At 44.7% G+C, this 23,854-nt stretch overlaps 1 protein-coding gene across 1 annotated transcript; it reads right to left on the minus strand.

Moving 5' to 3' along the window:
• Positions 1 to 163: 163 nt before the first annotated feature.
• Positions 164 to 23,756, minus strand: slc34a2b (solute carrier family 34 member 2b). Its single transcript, XM_079505045.1, has 13 exons — positions 23,653 to 23,756; positions 22,811 to 22,867; positions 21,414 to 21,557; positions 18,041 to 18,169; positions 16,415 to 16,558; positions 15,609 to 15,720; positions 12,800 to 12,995; positions 11,144 to 11,239; positions 8,984 to 9,116; positions 5,299 to 5,466; positions 3,558 to 3,674; positions 3,341 to 3,465; positions 164 to 2,150 (listed from the first exon to the last, which is right to left on the minus strand). The coding sequence occupies exons 2-13, from the start codon at positions 22,854 to 22,856 to the stop codon at positions 1,593 to 1,595; spliced, it is 1,968 nt and encodes a 655-aa protein (XP_079361171.1). The 5' UTR covers positions 22,857 to 22,867; positions 23,653 to 23,756; the 3' UTR covers positions 164 to 1,592.
• Between the last annotated feature and the right edge of the window lie 98 nt (positions 23,757 to 23,854).

The following is a 23,854-nucleotide window of genomic DNA, read 5'->3' on the forward strand; positions in this document are numbered from 1 at the left end:
TGCTTTTGTTCTTGCTTAATGTAAATCGGATCAGAGCGTGTGGTAAATGCCTAAATTGTAAATTGTAGCCCAGAATGAAACGCAACTTTTACAAATAATAATCTTTTTATTTACATACATCATATACTCTCTTTAAATACTGAATAATAACAAATAGTTCGAATTCTACATGTGACATTTGTGCGATAAAAAGTTCAAACTGCAGCGCTAGTATATACACATAAATCACAACAAAACATAAACCGATAAAGTCAAAACATTCTGAAGGGAGCCGTGGTTTGAGCCGTATATACCGCAGCGAATTACAACACATCCTGCGAACTAAAGCAGGGAGGATTTGTTACGATAGCTTCACAGCCATGCAGTGAGTGAGTCAGGGACCGACCGGACAGGAAATCAACCTCATCACAATCCGTGGCTCAAAAAGCAACAAAACAATATACGGTGTACACATCATAACACTCGCGGTGATGTCACCGACGTTCATCGTTTCTTTTTTGTAGTGCAATGCTACAGCGCAACGAAGACAACCCAGGACAAAAAGAGCGGGAAAATCCACTATACTGCAGCCTGAGTGAGAGAAGTTGAACGAAACACCAGGGGTCATCATGGCATGCTGGCTTGTGCTGGTGGACATTTGTGTCAAAATGCAATTTTTTGCCACGGACATACAAAATTACCGGACAATAATATTACCAGGACGTGTGTCCTCGACGCACGTCCCACTGGGAGGAGACCTCGGGGCAGACCAAGGCGCAGATGAAGGGATTACATCGACTCACTGGCCTTGGAACATCTCGGGATCCCCCAGGAGGAAGTCACTAATGTTGCTCTGGAGAGAAATGTCTGGAGCTCTCTGGTGGAGCTGTTGCCCCCGCGACCCGACTACGGATAAGCGGTTGAAGATGGACGGATGGACATAAAAGGTCTGTAACTCTGAACCAAATGGATTTGGTTCCAATTAACACTCTCAGAGTTAAGGGGGTCCTTGCAAACACTAGTTCTTGTGTGGAGTCCTAATATGATAATTTCCCCATAATTCGCCACGGACACATTGATGACCCCTGCGAACTACACATACAGACAGTACCGTGAAAAAGACATTCTGCACACCCAGATAAGTTTAAAAGCATGGTGCGTAGGCGACAAAAAGTATAGGCAACATCAACAATAAAATATATACAGTAACCACACACTGCTATACTTGCACGTTCTAGAGAAAGCATTTAAAAGGAGCAACGCTTCGGTCGCGTAGACCTTCCTCATATGCCTGAGGAAGGTCTACGCGACTGACCGGTTGCAAACGGCAGTGTGTGGGTGTAGCTTCTATTGTTGACATAATACAGCAAACTCCTGTGTTGACTTATCCATTTACAACACTGAGCATACATGTACACCTTGTTGTTATTAGGTCATACTGTGTACATGGATACGGACGGCTCCACGTGGTTACACTGTGTACTTGTTCATAGTTAGACATGACTCAGGGAAATAAGGAACAAATGGATATATGGGTCCATTCGAGTATATCTTCAGAGTTACGTGTCGTGAACACTTTTTGCGGCCTCGATGCCAACAGTTCCAGGGGGCGTTTAAAGGTGCGTAGCTCTGGTGGCCTGCTTGGGCGGCGGGTCTTCGGGGTCCAGGGCGGGGTTGTCGTACATCTCCAGGCTCTTCTTGCGGTCCCGGCCCGCCTTCTCGTCCGCCTCGTCCTTGCACTTGCAGCAGCGGCAGCAGCAGCCGCAGCAGCCCTTGTGGCACTTGAACCAGCAGCGGAGGCAGGAGCTCACCACCGAGTCCCAGGGCTCCAGGGAGTGCAGCGGCAGCGGCAGGAAGTCCCAGGTGCGCAGGCCGCTGGGCAGGAAGCGGGGACAGCGCGACTGCATCAGGTTGACCACGACGGCGAACACGAACACGACCAGGACGGGCACGGCCACGCCCACCAGGACCTGCCAGCCGGCCAGCGACAGGCCGAAGACGGTCAGCGGCAGCACCAGGAAGCACAGGAACAGGTAGAAGACTGCGAACCAGCGGTAGGTGGCCGTGATGTTCCCCAGGCCGCGCGCCAGCCGGATGGGGATGCGCGTGATGGGGATGGGGTACCACAGCATGATGCCCATGATGTTGAAGAAGAAGTGGCACAGTGCGATCTGGAAAAAAGAGTGGAACACAAAGAAAAAAAAGTCGTCAAACTTAAGCCCAAACCACGGCAACGGGTCCTGCAGACGCAACGAAGCGGATTTAGTGTTTGTCGTAGCGGCACGTCCAGGTACACGGCGGCGCATGGTGGCGCATGTGATTCAAATTGGTTCAATTAAATGGTTGCTTAAAACTACATGCGTCTACTCGCAACCGTGTGGTTGCAAGTTGTTGCATGGCGACTCATTGGTGGTGTGGTTTGGACTTAAGACACTCACCACACCACCCCCATCCCAGGCCCACCCTCTAACGTACAGTAGAGGCCGTATTAGTCCTGCTGTAGTCTCGCGTAGCCAGACAACTATTCCACAATCTCCGAATGCTACATAAGTCCAGAGTCTGGACCTACACCTCCCGAAATCCGTAAGGAAATCGGGATCATATTGATCACATAGTACAGCGTCACACGAAACCATCAAAAGTAGCACATCCACAAGCTCGAAATGTGGCGCGAAGCCAGAAAAGTAACAGTTTTGGACATTTTCCACCTGACAGAGACGATATGCACTATAATATGTCTATCCTTGCACAAGAGTCTTTGGTACTCTGCCTTTATCTTTGCCTATATTTGTTACCGTTGAATGTTTCATAATGTGTCTTGTAATGTAATGTATGTATTCATTCAAACTCCTGAGAGGTTTGAAATGAAGTGAAGTTTATGAAGTTTACTCTGGTTCCAGTAGTACACTCTAGATTTTCAACGCTGATGAAGGCCCTTGACCGAAACGCGTTCGTTGTGTTGCTGCTTGCAGCTTACTTTCCCACGTAAAGATGAAACAATAAAGTGCCTTAAAGGACTCTGTGAGTGCTGAGTATTCTCCTTCTTCTAAAGTGTTTCCTGACCGTGCACCCGGTAATATGTTCTAAGAGATTGAGACAGTGGAGTTGTGCGTGCTTCCCTCTTTTCAAAATGTTCCAGTTGTACACTCTCAGAGTTACCTGTCATTCAGGGCTAGCTATTTACATGTTTCTGGTAACATTATTGTTCTATAAATGTGTATGTCCGTGGCAAAAAAATTATGTGATTCTATAAACCAGGTCGACATTGGTCATCATTCACCAAAGAAATCCATGCATGAGATGCAAGCAAAAAATATATATATATATTTATTTTTTTCCCCTTTTTTCTGTGGTAACTGACCTGTAGTGAGTTGGCCAGCGTCTCCCCAGGGGCAGCCATCGCAGCCAGGATAGCTGTGGTCGTTGTACCGATGTTGGAGCCCAGGGTCAGCGGATAGGCTCTCTCCAGGCTGATGACACCAATACCTGGCGGGTCAACCAGTTATGAGACGTTATATTATTTTTTTAATGAAAAACATTCACCATGGATATTGAATCTTGAGTCTATATGAACTTACCGACGAGGGGAGTTATGGCCGAGGTGAAGACGGAGCTGCTCTGGACGATGAAGGTCATTCCTGCTCCCACCACCATGGCGATGTAGCCCGTCACCCAGCTGAATGGGAAGGGGAAGTCTGGAGACCAACCAGAACAACACCATTACAATGTAACCCAACCCGTCACCCAGCCTAAAGCCCTAACCACACCAAAGGGTCACCATGCAACTCCTTGGGTCCAAACGGTTGCAAGGAGTTAGCGCTAAAACCGTCTCGACCCTTTGGTGTGGTTTGGGGCTGTTGAATTCCATGCGTTGAATCACTAGGGTCAACGTGGAACATATCGCACCGCAGGGACAACGCTAAAACCGTCTCGACCCTTTGGTGCAGTGGTTAGGGGTTAAGGGGAAGTCTAGTCCAGAGACAGACCAACCAAAACAACACCATTACAATGTAGCCTGTCACCCAGCCTAAGGGGAAGTCTAGAGACAGACCAACCTAAACAACACCATTACAATGTAGCCTGTCACCCAGCCTAAGGGGAAGTCTAGAGACAGACCAACCTAAACAACACCATTACAATGTAACCTGTCGCCCAGCCGAAGGGGAAGTCTAGAGTAGGACAACCTAAACAACACCATTACAATGTAACCTTTCGCCCAGCCTAAGGGGAAGTCTAGAGTAGGCCGACCTAAACAACACCATTACAATGTAGCCGAACCTGTCGCCCAGCCGAAGGGGAAGTCTAGAGTAGGACAACCTAAACAACACCATTACAATGTAGCCGAACCTGTCGCCCAGCCTAAGGGGAAGTCTAGAGACAGACCAACCTAAACAACACCATTACAATGTAGCCGAACCTGTCGCCCAGCCGAAGGGGAAGTCTAGAGTAGGCCAACCTAAACAACACCATTACAATGTAGCCTGTCGCCCAGCCTAAGGGAAAGTCTACAGTAGGCCAACCTAAACAACACCATTACAATGTAACCTGTCGCCCAGCCTAAGGGAAAGTCTACAGTAGGCCAACCTAAACAACCCCATTACAATGTAGCCGAACCTGTCGCCCAGCCTAAGGGGAAGTCTAGAGACAGACCAACCTAAACAACACCATTACAATGTAGCCGAACCTGTCGCCCAGCCGTAGGGGAAGTCTAGAGTAGGCCAACCTAAACAACACCAGGTGAAGTGAAAGTAACATGAACCATTGCAATCATTTTGAAAAAAGTGTACAGTTTTGTAGCAAAAGCTTGTAATATTCTAGGACCAAAACAGGAGAAACCCTTTACCTGTACTTTGTGGCTTTCTTTCTTTTCCTACCTTGATCTCCTTATATAAACACATTCTGCGCTATATTAAACCAGAGCTTCTCAAACCTTTTAATTCTAAGGACCGTTACAGACCCGTCAAATGGTCCAATTTCATCAACCAATAAACTAAAATGTTAGGGGAGCGACTAGTGGAGAAGAGATCCAATAGAACTAAAAGACAAGTCTTTTACTTTTTGGTTGAACTAAAAAAATAGCAGTGAGCTTGTAGATTGGCTATATTCAGCAGGCAAACCAACTGTAAAAAGCAGGCATTACGACGCCACCATGAAGGCCAGCAAAAAAAATTTTTTGTCTGCAAAAACGACTGTAGATTTTGACGACTAAAACCTTATGGTATTTAGTCAACTAAAACTATAGACTAAAACTAAATCATTTCAGATGACTAAAACACGACTATAGAACTAAATGGAGTTTTCCTCAGAAGACGCTGTTACCTGTGTTGAGCACCTTCTTGATGACCACGGCCACCTGGCCCTTCAGCATGGAGTTGAGCAGCTTGACGATGAGGATGAGGCAGGTGCACAGGATGAGCAGAGACATGGCCAGCAGGATGAGACCCACCGCCAGGTCGGGTAGGTTGGCGTTCACGAAGATGTGAGAACCTGCATCGTGTCCGAGGCATTAGTTTGACAAGTTATAGGACATTATTGCTTTTCAACCCAATTTCCATATCAAGATCCATTATTTATTCAGCATTTGAGCCACGGGCCACCATTTGACATGGATTTTGTCCACAATTTCATGCTGTATTGTACCATTAGTACCAATGGTGGCTCAGGGGTAGAGTGACCGGATGGTAATCGCAAGGTTCCCAGTTCGAACCCTAGTGGGCTCCCCCAGAGTTAGTGTTGAAGTGTCCTTGAGCAAGACTCTGAACCCTCTGGTAACTTGCATGGTTTCCTCTGTCATCGGTGTATGAATGTGTGTGTGAATTGGTGAATGTAATGCACCACAATCTATGTAAAGTGCCTTAATTGGATAAAGGCGCTAAAGGCTACATTTTCTAATTGTGTAGATGTCTTGTATAAATTAAATAATGCAGATGATTAACAATAATTTAACTCTTGAGAGCATAAAGTCTGTGAGAGCTTGTAGATCTGCCATCGGAACCACTGGTTGAAAACCACTGATTGTGGGCAAAGAGTCATGACTCATGCTATCTAAGGCTATATGAAAAATACAATCTTGACATTTTGTTAAGAAAAACTAGGAAACATACAATCTTATTTGTTAAGAAAAACTAAAGTATGACTATGAAGTAGCAACCCTAAACCCTAACCCAGATGTTGTTGCACTCCATCTAATAAAAACAAATGTACCACACTCGGTGGAGTCAAGCTCACAAAACACAGAACAGTAGTGTACGCGAACGACAAGACACAAATAAAAAGCATTTTACTAAAAAGAAAAACACAAAAGATTGAAACTGTGCTGCTTCCTTCAATGTCTGACTCCAAGAAGGCATCCTGTTTGCCGAAACGTCGGTTCAATAAACAATTCTTGCATCGTGACTACGAGTTGTGCGAGTTGTGTGTTTTCAACAGTGGTGGAAAAAGTACTCAATTGTTTTACTTAAGTAAAAGTACCAATACTGCAATTTAGAACTACTCCGTTACAAGTAAAAGTATGGAATTGAAAATGTACTTGAGTAAAAGTACAAAAGTATCGGCATCAAAATGTACTTAAAGTACTAAAAGTAAAAGTATTCATATCGCAGAATGTCCCATTTCACAAGTTCAAAATGTGTAGAAAATCTATGGAAAATAGCTGATCTACAAGCTCTCAATGCGTCACGTTGCGACGCATTGAGAGCTTGTAGATCGGCTATTTTCAAGTTTCTCTATCTCCTGCCGTCAGCACCTCCCCGCTACTGGTGTGCGCTCCTACCTCTTTGTTTTGATCGTCACATTTACACACACCCGTGCATCAAAGACTGGACTAAGCAGGCTCTAATTAAACATCAAACAGATTATCAGGTGAACATCAGGTCAGGTCAGGGGGTGCCCTGCCTTTGGTTACGTTGTAGGACTTAGATAGACCAGTGCTCTGTACTCTACTGCATGGTTGGGCAACTTTGAATATGAAGATCGAGGACCACTATAGTTCCACACTCACTCCAGAGGGCCACTATAGTTCCACACTCACTCCAGAGGGCCGCTATAGTTCCACACTCACTCCAGAGGGCCACTATAGTTCCACACTCACTCCAGAGGGCCACAATAGTTCCACACTCACTCCAGAGGGCCACTATAGTTCCACACTCACTCCAGAGGGCCACTATAGTTCCACACTCACTCCAGAGGGCCACTATAGTTCCACACTCACTCCAGAGGGCCACTATAGTTCCACACTCACTCCAGAGGGCCACTGTAGTTCCACACTCACTCCAGAGGGCCACTATAGTTCCACACTCACTCCAGAGGACCACATATAATACTGTTGTATATAATTGTCTATATTTTTTTCCCCCTATTTTTGAATTGGAATCCTGAAAAGTAACATGTTTATTTAATTTAAAATGCATTTCGTTATAGGTTACTTATGTTAACTTTATGGACTATCACACCTGTGTGAAAAATCACACCTGTGTGAAGTGAGGGGCACTCTTATCATATACATCAACATTCAATTGGCAATCACAATTTGCGTCCTCACTTTCCCGTCCTCACTTTTGTCTTCGATGTTTGTGTTTACACAAACCCCGAAAGGTGGGCCTCTAGGAGGGGGTAGCGCCGCTCAAAAAAGACAATCAAATTGTAATACAATAGTCATGCAGTTACAAATATAGCCTGAAGTAATTAAAGTGGGTCATGTTTGCATGTTTGGAATTGACCTATAGTAGCTAACAACAAACACCGAACCTGCACCAATAGTTTTCCTATATGACAAAACTTTGTTTTAAAAAAGAAATGCCACTCACATATTTTTCCAGTGCATACGGCAGGCCTTGTTGACAGATTTGGAAGAGATTTTGAAGGTCTGGTTCCAAAAACGAACCAGTATTTAATGTGTAAAATCCATGATATTTACATTGGAATGAATGAGCCCGGCTGGAAAGTGTCCAAACTTAGACACTCCCAGTGTCTAAGTGGGAGATGAAGGCAACCACTGGAAGCCAAGACGGACAAGAGGGGAGGGAGGGGTATGACGACGACATGTGAAAACACGTGTGGAGTGTGTTCCGGACACGCGCTGGGCGTGCAGCGACAACGCAGTATACATTACCCCTGGCAACCCGTGGGAGGCTTGTAATATAATTACAGCTATAACGATAACCTCACATTGATGATGACCCATAAAAAGGTCCTGAAGAAACCCTTCCCTGATGAATGGAACTGAGAAAGAGGGACAGGGACGGACGGCGTTTCAGGGGGAATTATTCATCATCAGTGGCGTGCACAGATAGACACTAGGGGGTGCTAGAGCACCCCCTGCCCTTTTGGCAATGTGCCCTGTACTGTATGTGGACCATGGTGACATTGATCAATTCTTGATAAAACCTTCTGATATATTATTTAGGCCCCAAAATATATAAATCTCACACTATTAAGGCAACCGGCCGGTTCCACGCGCTGCACAAGGTGCCCTTTTTCACTTGAGCACCTGCCCCTCTAAATGTCTGTGCACGCCACTGTTCATCATCTCATGCCTTTGATTTGAACAGAACATTTTGAATCACTTAAAGCAGTCACAGAGAGCCCACAGAGATGGCCCACAGGGCCTGAGGTTTGATCTGAACAAACAGGCAGGATAGACATTCGTTCCACTTACATTGTGGAGCGCCGGTGCACAGCCAAGGACAAAGGTATTTACTTTTAATTGGCAGCGGGACATGGAAACAGTGGCCGCGCTGCAGCGGACTGGACGACGTGAATGGACCCCTTTGAGCAGCCAGCGAGGCTAAACCAGGCCATTCGCTGCGTCACTTGAAGAAATCAATGGTGGTCATTGTTTCCCCGTGTACGGAGAGAGGGCCTGGGTGCTTTAGGGGGGGGGGGGGGGGGGGGTGAGTTTAAGAGTGGGTCGCTCGTATTTCACAGGGCTTCGGGGCTAAGATCGGGTAATCCTGTAATTGCCAGGTGGACGTCGTTACGTTACGCGCGGGCGAGCCGTGCTTACATTTCTCCAGGTTGATGGTCTTGGTGTCGTTAATCTGGGTCCACCAGGTGAGGTTTTCGCCGAGCCCCTCGAACCAGCAGAGGGCGCCGGCGGTGCAGTTCTCCTGCCCCGGCACCGTCACGTTCAGTAGAGTCTGCAATGAAAAAATAATCACACCTGTGTGAAGTGAGGGGCGCTCTTATCGTTATACATCATCTCATGAACAACTGAATTTATGTGATTGGTTAGCCGATTTGCTCGTCTACATGTGACGTAAATTTTCCCTTCATTGTCAACGACAAATATGAGACGTGTGGGGACAACAGCTGTACATAGGAGGGGCTAGCGCCCCTCAAAAAATAATCGAAAACCGAATATGCTCGCGATCGAGCAGGTCTAGCAAAGCAAACAGAGACACAGACAAGACAAGCGTCGCATGACGATGGCTGTGATCTTCCCCAAGTGTCAATACTGCCATGTAGAACTACTCTGTTTTAATACTGCCATGTAGAACTACTCTGTTTTAATACTGCCATGTAGAACTACTCTGTTTTAATACTGCCTGTAGAACTACTCTGTTTTAATACTGCCTGTAGAACTACTCTGTTTTAATACTGCCATGTAGAACTACTCTGTTTTAATACTGCCATGTAGAACTACTCTGTTTTAATACTGCCATGTAAAACTACTCTGTTTACTGCCATGTAGAACTACTCTGTTTTAATACTGCCATGTAGAACTACTCTGTTTTAATACTGCCATGTAGAACTACTCTGTTTTAATACTGCCATGTAGAACTACTCTGTTTTAATACTGCCATGTAGAACTACTCTGTTTTAATACTGCCATGTAGAACTACTCTGTTTTAAGTCCAGATACTGCCATGTAGAACTACTCTGTTTTAATACTGCCATGTAGAACTACTCTGTTTTAATACTGCCATGTAGAACTACTCTGTTTTAAGTCCAGATTTCAACTTGAGTAAAAGTAATGGTATCAAAATGTACTTTAAGTAACAAAAGTAGAAAGTACTCATTTTGCAGAATGTGTCATGTCAAGTTTTCAAATGTTAAAGTAAACATCTTTTGAAAATAGCCGATCTACAAGGTCACAACGCGTCGCATCGCGACGCGTTGTGAGCTTGAAGATCGGCTATTTTCAAATGGTCGAAATGTATATAGGGCTGAAGTGGTTTATGTATGTTTTTTATTTTAATAACAATCAAAATCTACAAAGTAACTAGTAACAAAAGTTTTCAAATAAATGTGGTGAAGTTACTTTCCATCACTGGTATTAAACCATTTTGACCTGAGATCAGATTCTAAATCCTGACAGTTTTCTAGTACTAACTCCCATCCCCAGTGCAATAGTTAGAAGGACATTAAACATGGATGACATCTAAAGGGTAGAAGATGTTTCACGGAACAGCTGCATTAATCATTAACACAGAGAACTGATAATGAGGTTATCGCCCTGACTGTACTGTCATGTATCTGAAGCATCAGCTACATGACAGAACCGATAACGAGGTTATCGCACTGACTGCTGTACTGTCATGTATCTGAAGCATGGTGTTTTAACTAAGCATTACGTTATACTTTAGCTATTGAAAAATAGCAGATCTACAAGCAGATCATAGCAGATCTACAAGCAGATCATAGCAGATCTACATAGCAGCTCTACAAGCCCTTATATTTATTTTTTCCTGTTTTAAAAAGTACATTGTGTATTTCATTTCTTGCGCCCGGTCATTGTTAGTGTACCATTGGGGGGGGGGGGGGGCGGGGGGTAGAGTGGCCACTAGGGGGCGGCGGTGGCTCAGGGGTAGAGTGGCCACTAGGGGGCGGCGGTGGCTCAGGGGTAGAGTGCCTGGATGGTAACCGTAAGGTTGCCAGTTCGAACCCGGGCTCCCCCAGAGTTAGTGTCGAAGTGTCCTTGAGCACGTCACTGAACCCCTAATTGCTCCCGATGTGCTAGTTGGTGCCTTGCATGGTTTCCGCTGCCATCGGTGTATGAATGTGTGTGTGAATGGGTGAAGGTAATGCACAATCTTGGATAAAGGCGCTATATAAATGCACCATTTACCATTTACCATTGTTGAATATATATTCTTTCAGAAGACTTTTTATTTAGGCCTAAATGGGTAAGATCAGTGTGTGATAATGATGAAGGAATCCTTACGATCTCCTTTCTGGTTTTGCACCAGATCTTGATCAGGCTCTTGTTTCTGGCTGCTGGGTCGCCCGTGGCGATGTCGTTGATGACAGACTTGTCCAGCTATGGAGGTGAGACAGACAGACAGACAGACAGACAGACAGACAAGACAAGACAAGACAAGACAAGACAGACAAGACAGACAGACAGACAGACAGACAAGACAGACAGACAGACAGACAGACAGACAGACAGACAGACAGACAGACAGACAGACAGACAGACAGACAGACAGACAGACAGACAGACAGATTATAGTCAGGTAATATGTTATCAAAACAATGTCCAATCTGGGAATAAATTCCTTGCAGATACATTTCTTCACCAGGGTGTTTTGTAAAGGTGTCTATAGTAACACATCTCACAAAGACAGAAATTCAGTTTCCCTATCCTATAGGGCAATCTGTGACAGCTGCTTGGGGTACTATTAATAACCATATACAACATTTTATTCTGCAAATAATTTGCAGGCAGTTGGCGTTAATTACCTCGCGCTGCGCAAGGGTATTCAATATAGCGCTCACACCGTCACTATAATTATAGTTTGGTAAACTGGAATGAAAAAGAAAAAATAAGTCGAGTTGTCCTGTCGAGTTGAAACGCTGCCTTGAATTCGTTGGAATGTGACATTTAGAAGACAATGGCAAGTCGTCAACCCCCCCGCAGCGGGGGGGAGAGGTGTGAAGAGCATTAGAAGAGATGCAGGGAGAGAGTGGCCAATGGAATTGCACGAAAAACACGGTCATCTTGACTGCTAGCCGTCAGAGTAGTAGGTGAGTTGAGTTCAGACATGCTAGTGTTAAAGGGACACTTCACCCTTTTTGCAAAACAAAAAAATATGTCAATGACGTTTAGAAGATTTAGAACACTTTCCTGGGGGTCTTTATGTGTGTAATATGTGGTTTTAGATATTTCAGATTTCAGCAGTGAGCCCAGTGTCTCTGATGTCATGGACACTGGGCTCACTTACATCCTGGACTACATGTTGTCTCAGTAAGACAGGCCTCCCCCTATCCACAAGGAGGAGCAGTGCACCAAAGCATTGTGGGAATTGTAGTCCAGGAAGTAAGTGAGCACAGTGTCATCAGTGACATCAGAGACACTGGACTCCATAGATATATATAAGAATGCTAGATGGCTCACCCGCACTCTGGCCAATGGAGAGCGACGTTGCTACGTAGCGGCCATCTTACTTCGGGGAAGCATAACATTGTGTCTATGGGGCATGTACTTTTAAATAACCACTCAATTTTCAACCGATTTTCAAACGGTTTGGTTTGTTATAAACCTCAGAGACGTACGCATACTTTTATGCTTTTATACGAAGTTCATATAAAAAACAAAATTAAGCAGATAAGCGTCCTGAATCATAGCCACGTTGACAACGTTTGTAATAAACCAACCCGTTTGTAAATCCGTCAAGATTTGAGCGAGTTATGACTGTTTCTGTTTGAGCTGCCATTGAACATACTGTACTGTAGCCCCGAAGCAAGATGGCCGCCGGGTGAACTACGTCAGAGACTCCGCCTTGAGCCATCTAGCCTTTATATATATATATATATATATATATCTATGCTGGACTCACTGCATCTCTGCACTCCATCATGGAGGTTTTATAAATACCTCGATGATGGAGTCGGTCAGGGGGTCCGTGATGACGTTGAGCAGGTCCGGGGCGTTGTCGCCCCCCTGGATGTTGAAGGAGTCGATCATCAGCTTGGTGAGCTTCTCCAGGACCCCCGTGGCCACCTCCAGGGGCAGCAGGACCATCACCGACATCCAGTTGAAGAAGTCATGGACCGTGGCTCCCGCAAACGCCCTGAGGGAGAAAAAAATATATAATTGTAAATAATGGTTTGTATCGGGTGTCGCGCAGGGGGTGCACATGCAGATCCGACACACCAAAGGTCCGAAGCGTGGGGACATGCGATGCGAAAATGCAGTTATGGTTAGGTTAGGGATTGATGTTTTTCGGATCAATAGTATGTTGGAACTAAAGCCTGTACCCTCACGCAGTGATGTCTCTGTCTCCCGTGTCTCTGTCTCCCGTGTCTCGGTCTCCCGTGCCTCTGTCTCCCGTGTCTCTGTCTCCCGTGTCTCGGTCTCCCGTGCCTCTGTCTCCCGTGTCTCTGTCTCCCGTGTCGGACTATTGACTTGTCGGACCTTGTTTTTGGAGAGAAGTTTGTCTGTCTAATGTCATGTCAGACTGTTGGGGTATAAAGCGGCTATTTCGGGTATATTGGACTATTGGTTGTCGGACTATCAGCAGGGTGTCGGAAAAGTGTGCACGCCACATTTGGATCAGATCATTTTACAATGAGCCAGCTGTTTGACCTGAGATCAGATTCTAAAAATGTCTGTTTGAAAATGACAGTTTTCTAAAAAAGCTATGTTTCTGTCAGTCGTTCTTCTTCGCCCAAAATGGGTTCATAAGCACGTGCATCCAGTTGTATCTGGTTTGACCCTAATGTGACCTTCCTTCTGACCAATGTTTGGATCTATTGTGTAATGCTCTTTTTGTGCAGATCCAAAGGTTATGATTTATGATTTTATCGGTTATCGTTATCAGGGATCATCGCCACGCTGGCTTGTAGTGGACGTTTTTTGTCAACATTCCATTTCCGTCACAGACAATCAGACAGAGTGGACAATAATATCACCAGAATCACATAAAAAGATAGCCCTGAATGACCATAACAGGTCTGTAACTCTGAGAGTGGACAGAATGGAGCCCTTGGAGTACACTCTCAGAGAGTTGACCCATCCTGGGCGGGAACCCCTTTTGGTGTTTTAAGCATTATGTTATACTTTAGCTATTGAAAAATAGCAGATCTACAAGCTCGTAGCGCGCCACCGAGTGGCGCGCTACGAGCTTGTAGGTCTGCTATTTTTTGAAAAATCGTGAAAATGTGGCACAAATCTTTGAATATATATTCATTCAGAGTGAACATTTTTAACCCAAATCTTTGCTTCTGGGAGGAGGGTCCCTGGAACAACATATTTTCAGACGGGGGTCAGCGGCCAAATGCATATAATTCTGGGGGTCCTTGACATGAAAATGTTTGAGAACAAAACATGGGTTTTTCAAGAAAAGTGTCAGGATTTAGAAGACATTTGTAGAATCGTTCTCAGGTCTCAATGGGTTAAAACATTTGGGAACAACTAGTACTAGGTGGACTCCTAATGTGCCGTACTGTACGTAGTCGTGTTGTAGTAAATAACGATCATACATATTCTGAAGATGACCTGGAGAGACTTGACATTCAGTCATTGGGTCTTATGATCAAAATAAGAGCATTATAATGGTGTGTGTAAAAAAAAGAAAAAACTCTAACATTTGCCACACGGACAAGACACCTTGATGACCCCTGACCCCTACACCAGTGGTACCCAAACCTTTTCATGTAAAGGACCCCCAAAATGATACTCATTAGCCCGCGGACCCCCCATTTGAAAAGATATGCCAGGGACCCCCATAAGAGAAGAGTTTGACGGCTCAACCATTTTCATTTTCGTTTGACCTGAATTAGGCTAATTAGGCATTTCTATCTCTGAGACTCCAATTTATAAAGTCAAATCAAAGTTAATGTAACTCTGAGAGTGCAACAAATGGAACCAAATGGACCCGGAACCATTCGGTTCCATTTGTGCACTCTCAGAGTTACAGACCCATAAGCGTCCATTTTGGTTCCAAACTATCATTTAGCTGGGGACCCCCTGGAACCCCTTCAAGGACCCCTGGGGGTCCCCGGACCCCACTTTGGGAACCACTGCCCTATACGGACACATCGATGACCCCTGACCCCTGTACGGACACACCAATGACCCCTGACCCCTGTACGGACACACCGATGACCCCTGACCCCTGTACAGACACACCGATGACCCCTGACCCCTGTACAGACACATTGATGACCCCTGACCCCTGTACGGACACACCGATGACCCCTGACCCCTGTACAGACACATCGATGACCCCTGACCCCTGTACAGTCACATCGATGACCCCTGACCCCTGTACGGACACATCGATGACCCCTGACCCCTGTACAGACACACCGATGACCCCTGACCCCTATACAGTCACATCGATGACCCCTGACCCCTGTACGGACACACCGATGACCCCTGACCCCTGTACAGACACATCGATGACCCCTGACCCCTGTACAGTCACATCGATGACCCCTGGCCCCTGTACGGACACATCGATGACCCCTGACCCCTGTACGGACATATTGATGACCCCTGTACGGACACATCGATGACCCCTGACCCCTGTACAGACACACCGATGACCCCTGACCCCTGTACGGACACACCGATGACCCCTGTACAGACACACCGATGACCCCTGACCCCTGTACAGACACACCGATGACCCCTGACCCCTGTACAGACACACCGATGACCCCCGGTCGCTGTGGTTTACCTGCGGAACTCGTTGCGGTCCCCTGACTGCATCATGGCGACGATGGTGTTGGTCACCGACGTTCCGATGTTGGCGCCCATGATGACCGGCACCGCGGAGTTGACCTCCAGCACTGCACATGAAAACAAGACGTATCAATACAATTCAATTCAATTCAATTCAAAGGGCTTTATTGGCATGATAAAACATACGTTTACATTGCCAAAGCAGAAAGCACAATACAACAATACAGCAATACAATCAATACACCGCCAACAATGGCTCTGTGTGTTTGTAACTGCATAGTAGTGTGTGTGTGTGTGTGTGTGTGTGTGTGTGTGTGTGTGTGTGTGTGTGTGTGTGTGTGTGTGTGTGTGTGTGTGTGTGTGTGTGTGTGTGTGTGTGTGTGTGTGCAGCTATTGTCAACTAGCCAATATAGGGCTGAAGTGGGTTTGTGTTTTCTAATAATAATCAAATCAAAAGCTACAAAGTACCCGGTAGTAGCCTTACAAAACATTTCCAATAATTGTAGTGGAGTACAAAATACAACAGAAAAGTAAACACCAGAAGTAAAATACTTGAGTAAAATGTACAAGTGTTACTTTACACGCAGAAAAACACGGGCTTATACACTAGTACGTGTTTGTGTCGCTCTGTGTTGTGTGTCTATGTTTAGATCCGTGTGCGTGCGTGCGTGCGTGCGTGCGTGCGTGCGTGCGTGCGTGCGTGCGTGCGTGCGTGCGTGTCATGTGTCATGTGTCATGTGTGTGTGTGCGTGCGTGCGTGCGTGTCTGTGTCATGTGTAATGTGTGTGTGTGCGTGCTTACGTCCAGAGGACACCATGCTGACCACAATAGAAGAGGAGGTACTGGAGCTCTGGACCAGCACGGTGACTAACACCCCGATCACCAGGCCGGCCACAGGGTTGGCCAACACTGCGTTGTCCTGGAAGATGTCACCGGCTGCCTTGCCTGTTGTGTTGCAACACACACACACACACACACACACACACACACACACACACACACACACACACACACACACACACACACACACACACACACACACACAAGCAGATCAAAAACATGTCAGAGCTGTACCGCTCCACACAAAGCCATTACATACAGTACGGACAGTAACATTACATTACATTACATTACAGTCATTTAGCAGACGCTTTTATCCAAAGCGACTTACAATAAGTGTATTCAACATAGGTAGGGAACAAAAACTACTAATCACCAGAAGTCTTTAGTGCATTTTCTGCAAAAACAAGCAACCAAGAGTATACCTAGCGCTAAGGTAAAAGTGCAATATATCAGCTACCTATTTCCTTAAACAGATGAGACAAAATAGCTAAATCAAATGAGCATGAGCTAAAACAATTAAGTGTATCGACTAAACAAGATCCAATAAACAATACAACAATAGAAAACAAGCGTTCGTACAACTAGTTAACAACAAGTAGGTCAGGCAGCGGCTCCACCAGTAGACTCCGCTATAGGCTGGCGTTGTACGCGTGTCACGACTCAAAGGTATATGGACCAGAGAGCACAAAGAGAACCGCGTGGCCATAAACCTGATAATCCTTATCAAAATGATAACATCTGCTTTTAACGATGGCGACGACTTTTAACCTGCATTGAGACCTGACGACTTTTAACCTGCATTGAGACCTGACGACTTTTAACCTGCATTGAGACCTGACGGCCGGTTCTACACAATCAAATGCCTTCTAAATCTGTAGATCTCAAACACCCCAAAATCCCAAATTCATATATTTGACCGTGGGCCCTCCTCTGACCTCTGACCTCTGACCGTGGGCCCTCCTCTGGGCCCTCCGTGGGCCCTCCTCTGAAAAGGTGTCAGGGACTCCCAGAATTTTTCAAATTCTTCCAAATCATTCAAAACCTTTCGGATACACACTTGCAGCAATGAGATCTGGTATACTTTTGAGAACTACTGTTCAAATTAAACCACTGTTCTGAAAAACCTATAATGTTGCTATATTATTGTGTGTAACATCAGGTGTCATTTGAGATTTGGGGCCCAACTTGCGCCACCCCTTATTATCCTTATTGCCATTTGTCTTTACTATATTTTAAAACATTTAAAAATTGTTTAACTAACTATAGCCAATTCTACACCGAGACGTTGTGAGCTTGTAGATCAGCTATTTGAACCTTTTTAAACGGTTTTAAAATGGTCAAAAATAGCATATAAGTTTAGCGATAAAGGGTAAGGGCAAGATATAGGGCCTGAGCTATATACTGTATACACATATAGCTCAAATCAAATAACACATCTTCCCTGTTTTAAATGACTTAACACATCGTGTACAGTCTACGTAAAGGGCACACGTCGTTTAGTAATCGAGATGTGGGCCGGGGTCATCCGGAGGACGACTCTCTTCTGATTGGGTCGAAGGAAGTGAAGGAAGGGGCTTTAATTACCTCCGACCAGCTGGAAGGCGGAGCTCAGCACGTCCAGCGAGCAGACGAACATGTAGAGGAAGGCCAGCAGCATGCACAGCTTGACCACACCGCTCAGGACCCTGAGCAGCTTCGCTTTGGTGTCCAGCTCTGCTCACAAGAACACATGGAACAACCATGGACGTCAGACTCACAGGCAGCTTTATTGTCACAGTTTTACAGGTATAGTAAGAGAAATCTATGAAAAGCTGGGAACTAAATCGTTACCAAGAAATGTCTTCACCAACGTGTTTCTAAAGGTGTCTAATAACATGTACTAAAAGTTTGAAATTCAACTCCTGTGGGAAATTGAGCTATTAGCATAATATGTGACCATTCCCTTAACATCCTACATAAGGCAAAAAATTCAAAATTTCATCATTCTTTAAGTAGCATGTGACATATGAAACTAGGGGGTTTTCATGATTCTGAATCCATTCCAAGTATTAGTTTTGCACAAAAAACACTCCTTGGGAGGAAAACGGCCATAGCCGTCATCACAAACGTGATGAGGTCAGCACATTTGGTCAAGTGGATATGGCCTAATTTAGCCCAAGGAGTGTTTTTTGTGCAAAACTAATGCTTGGAATGGATTCAGAATCATGAAAACCCCCTAGTTTCATATGTCACATGCTACTTAAAGAATGATGCAATTTGGCTTATATAGGATGTTAAGGGTATGGTCACATATTATGCTAATAACTCAATTTCCCACGGGAGTTGAATTTCAAACTTTTAGTACATGTTATTAGACACCTTTAGAAACACATTGGTGAAGACATTTCTTGGTAACGATTTAGTTCCCAGATTGGTCAAATACCTGATAAAATGCCCTTACTAGTAAATAATTCATTTTTTTGTTTTCGTGTCGAAAGTTTGAGCAAAGCTTTTACCACAATTTACAATTTAGGCATTTAGCAGACGCTCTTAATCCAGAGCGATTTACATTAAGCAAGAACAAAAAGCATTGGAATACATCACATATGTAAAATGCATTTATCGCGAAACATGCGTAAGCTAAGACGTGACTAGAACATATCTATATAATGACACTATACATATAAACTATAACTAGAACATCTATATAATGACACTATACATATAAACTATACATATATGCTATACTATGCTATATACTATGAAGTGCTATGACTACATACAATGCACTTATTGTGCTGTCTACATGACATGCTATAAGTCTGTTTCAAATGCTATATAAGTCTAAGAAGTGCTGTCTAAGGGGGTAGGGTAAGTGCTATGGGCCATGATGGAGTCTGAAAAGGTGGGTTTTCAGACTACGGCGGAAGATCGGGAGTGATGCTGCAGTTCTGATTGCAACGGGAAGTGCATTCCACAGTTTTGGGGCCAGAAGGGAGAAGAGTTTGGGACGTGTGGAGCGTTGTCCCGGCGTACAAGTACAAAACGTACAAGTAAACGGGTTCCCCTCACATCAAAGTCTTGCTATACAAAATGTACAACTAATTAAAGTTCATATTTTGTATAGATTTGACCACAAGCAGGCCTACAACTAAAGGATTAGGACGATGAGGCCCATTCTACTAATGTACTTCTACAGTTTTCTGTTAGGTTGCTACGTATATGAGAGGTGTTCAAACTTGTTCACGTCACAGACCGCCGTATTTGACCCCATGTCAAAACATTTTGTTCCAGGGACCCCCAGAAGAAAAGATTTGAGAAAAAATGTTGGCTTTAAAAATAGATTTGTACAAATTTAAATTTTTCTAAAATAGCAAAAAGAAATGATAGGGAGACTAGAAAAAGTGCCCCTCGGGGCACAGGTCTCTACCAGGTTGTGGCCTCCTGGTGGCGCTATAATAGGCCAATGTGAAAAGGGTGACATTTCTTCTTACGGACAGAATCTGGAGGAGTAATATAAAAAAAATGTGTTTTTAAAAAAACGGCTTCCTGGTGGCGCTATAACAGGCCGTTCTGGAAAATTTGGGGCAAAGGTTCATCGTTGGCATCCAGGGAGTGTGTGTGCAAAATTTGGCATCGACCGGATTAACGGTCGATGCGGGTACGGACAGACAGACGGGCACACACACACATACACACACATACACGCACATGGAGTGCAAAACATACTCTCTCCACATGCCTTCGGCCTGGTGGAGACAATAAAACATACTCTCTCCCCATGCCTTCGGCCTGGTGGAGACAATAAAACATACTCTCTCCCCATGCCTTCGGCCTGGTGGAGACAATAAAACATACTCTCTCCCCATGCCTTCGGCCTGGTGGAGACAATAAAACATACTCTCTCCCCATGCCTTCGGCCTGGTGGAGACAATAAAACATACTCTCTCCCCATGCCTTCGGCCTGGTGGAGACAATAAAACATACTCTCTCCCCATGCCTTCGGCCTGGTGGAGACAATAAAACATACTCTCTCCCCATGCCTTCGGCCTGGTGGAGACAATAAAACATACTCTCTCCCCATGCCTTCGGCCTGGTGGAGACAATAAAACATACTCTCTCCCCATGCCTTCGGCCTGGTGGAGACAATAAAACATACTCTCTCCCCATGCCTTCGGCCTGGTGGAGACAATAAAACATACTCTCTCCCCATGCCTTCGGCCTGGTGGAGACAATAAAACATACTCTCTCCCCATGCCTTCGGCCTGGTGGAGACAATAAAACATACTCTCTCCCCATGCCTTCGGCCTGGTGGAGACAATAAAACATACTCTCTCCCCATGCCTTCGGCCTGGTGGAGACAATAAAACATACTCTCTCATGCCTTCGGCCTGGTGGAGGTTTCTACCCGACAGCAACAGTGTACTTAGTTGACTGCAGTCCCGAAGAGATCTAGAGATCCCTCTACGCCAAAATCTCTTCTCCGAAAATAGCCAATCCACAACTCTGAGCTTGCATTTGAAACAGACTTATAGCATGTCATGTAGACAGCACAATAAGTGCATTGTATGTAGTCATAGCACTTCATAGTATATATGTACAGCATAGTATAGCAATATGTATAGTTTATATGTATAGTGTCATTATATAGATATGTTCTAGTTATAGTTTATATGTATAGTGTCATTATATAGATATGTTCTAGTTACGTTCTTAGCTTACGCATGTTTCGCGATAAATGCATTTTACACATGTGATGTATTCCCATGCTTTTTGTTCTTGCTTAATGTAAATCGCTCTGGATTAAGAGCGTCTGCTAAATGCCTAAATTGTAAATTGTAAATCTCAAAATCTGCTAATCTGAATGCTTTCCCGGGGCACCCAGAATAGGGTCCATGTGGTCAAGCATCAGTGTGTGTACAGTACGCTGCTGGCATGGGAGAGGTCAGCGGCAGGGTTCTCTCTCTCACTCACGTACCTGACCACTTGGGCCCCAGGTCCTTGAGCTCGGGGAGGTCCCAGGGGTCATCGTCCTTGTCCTCGGGGTCCAGCTGCACCAGGTCCACCGAGGAGTAGGCCGGGAGGATCCCTTGGTCTTTGGATGGGACGCTGTCGTCGTCAACTAGTAGTGATGGAGAACATATATGTTAGAGAGCAGTTTCATAATATACCAGTCCACTATTACTGGACTAATGGTGGACTGGGGCGGCGGTGGCTCAGCGGTAGAGTGGCTGGATGGAAACCGCAAGGTAGTCCCCAGAGTTAGTGTCGAAGTGTCCTTGAGCAAGACACTGAACCCCAAACCCAAATTGCTCCTGATGTGGTGGTTGGTGTCTTGCAAGGTTTCCAGCGCCATCGGTGTGTGAACGGGTGAATGTACAGTTGGGTGCCACCGATATTGTCCCTTATCATTTGACCCATTTAGGCCTGACCTCAACATTTTAAAAAATCCTTCTAAATCCTCCAGTTTTCTGAAATAAATATTTTCACGATTTTTCAAAAATAGCAGACCTACAAAGCTCGTAGCGCGCCACTCGGTGGCGCGCTATGAGCTTGTAGATCTGCTATTTTTCAATAGCTAAATTATAACATAATGTTTAAAACACCAAAAGGGGTTTTGCGCAGATCACGCAAACCTCAGCAAAAACAAAAGGACAATATCGATGGCCTCCAACTGTAATGCACAATCTATGTAAAGCGCCTTGGATAAAGGCGCTATATAAATGCACCATTTACCATTTACCATTTTACAGTGATGGACAACATATTTGTTAGAGAGGAGTTTCATAATAACACCAGCACACGTTGTAAAAGATACAAGGATTCTGAAAAGGTAACACACATGGTGGAAAGTATCTAAGTACATTTACTTAAGTATATTGTTCTAAAGTACAATTTTGAGGTTTATACTTTGCTTGAGTATTTCCAATTTCCAGTAGGCCTACTTTTACTTCAACTCAGAGGCAAATATTGTAGTTACTATTACCGTATATTTGTATTATTATTACAAGATATACATTAGCCACTTCAGCCCTATTAGGACGTTTGAAAATAGCAGATCTACAAGCTCACAAAGTGTCGCAATGCGACACTTTGTGAGCTTGTGGATCGGCTTTTTTCAAAAGATTATTATACATTTTGAAAACTTGCAAAATGGGACATTCTGCACAACATGTATGTTTTACTGTTGGTACAGTACTATTTTTAAGTACATTTTCAAGCCTATACTTTTACTTCTATTTTGAATTCTGGACTTTTACATGTAGCAGTAATGTTTTTATATTTCAGTATTGATACTTTTTTTTTTACTTAAAAACGTAAAAGTAAATACAATGTGAGTACTTCTTTTCCACCCACTTGGTAAAAAACACTCACCTAGGGTGGGGGAGGAAGTGTCCCCCAGTTGGGGTCGAGGAGCCATGGTACTGTTCACTGTGAACAGAGAAGAGAACAGAGAGAGAGAACGGAACAAATATCAATTACTAATCTCAATAACAACAGTAATAACCAGAGGGCCCTTTGGCATGAAGCCTCAAAAGAATCGATCTGATGAAATTAAAATCCCTGAGTCAAAACAAACAAATCAAATGCGGTGCTCGCTGCTTCTGAACCTCTATCTCTCTCTCTCTCCCCCAAGACAACATACAGTCTGTCTGTTTAAATCAACCAGACGTCCACGGTTATACATAAAGCATTTCAACGTACTCAAACTGTGTTCATCTCAGTGAAATATGTCATCACAGAGGCTACAGGAGTAACTTTTCCAATCAGAACTGTCTTTAAGTTTCTACAACACTTGTTCCAATCTCAAATAACATTCTGTGCCCCTCTCTCTCTGCTATCAATACGGAGGGACCATAAAAGCAATAACTAGCGGAAACAAAGCGTGATTATCCAACAGGCAGGATTTAAAAAATAAAAAATCCCCCAGACTTATTAAAAAATGAATGAAATGTAATTACAGCCATAAATAGACCTCCCCCGCTGTCACTGGAATCGTTTTACATTACAATTCTACTCACTCACAAAACAACCACCCAACCAACCAACCAACCAACCAACCAGGAATCCTTTCCAGAGGATGGCTGAGTATTGATTTCCCTAAAACGTTATAATTTAAAGGCCTCCAGGGCTATATTCAACAAAAGGCTATGATAGCAGCGTGTGTGACTGTAATAACACGGCCTGCAGTCACAGAGGATAACTTAAATACGCACCTGTAAGCGCAGCACCTGTTTGTTCAGTACTCCAGGTATAGCCGTAACTGTGGTGGTGGTGAATGGGAGGCTTATGCAGTCTTTATACCTGACTGGGCTCTACCTGTTGTGTCACGTCCAGGTCTGAAGCACCTGCTTTTATAGAGAGAGAGGGAGCGGGCGAGGGAGCGAGGGAGGGAGCGGGCGAGGGAGCGAGGGAGGG

Source organism: Electrona antarctica (assembly GCF_951216825.1).
Source record: "Electrona antarctica genome assembly, chromosome: 7".
NCBI lineage: Eukaryota > Metazoa > Chordata > Actinopteri > Myctophiformes > Myctophidae > Electrona > Electrona antarctica.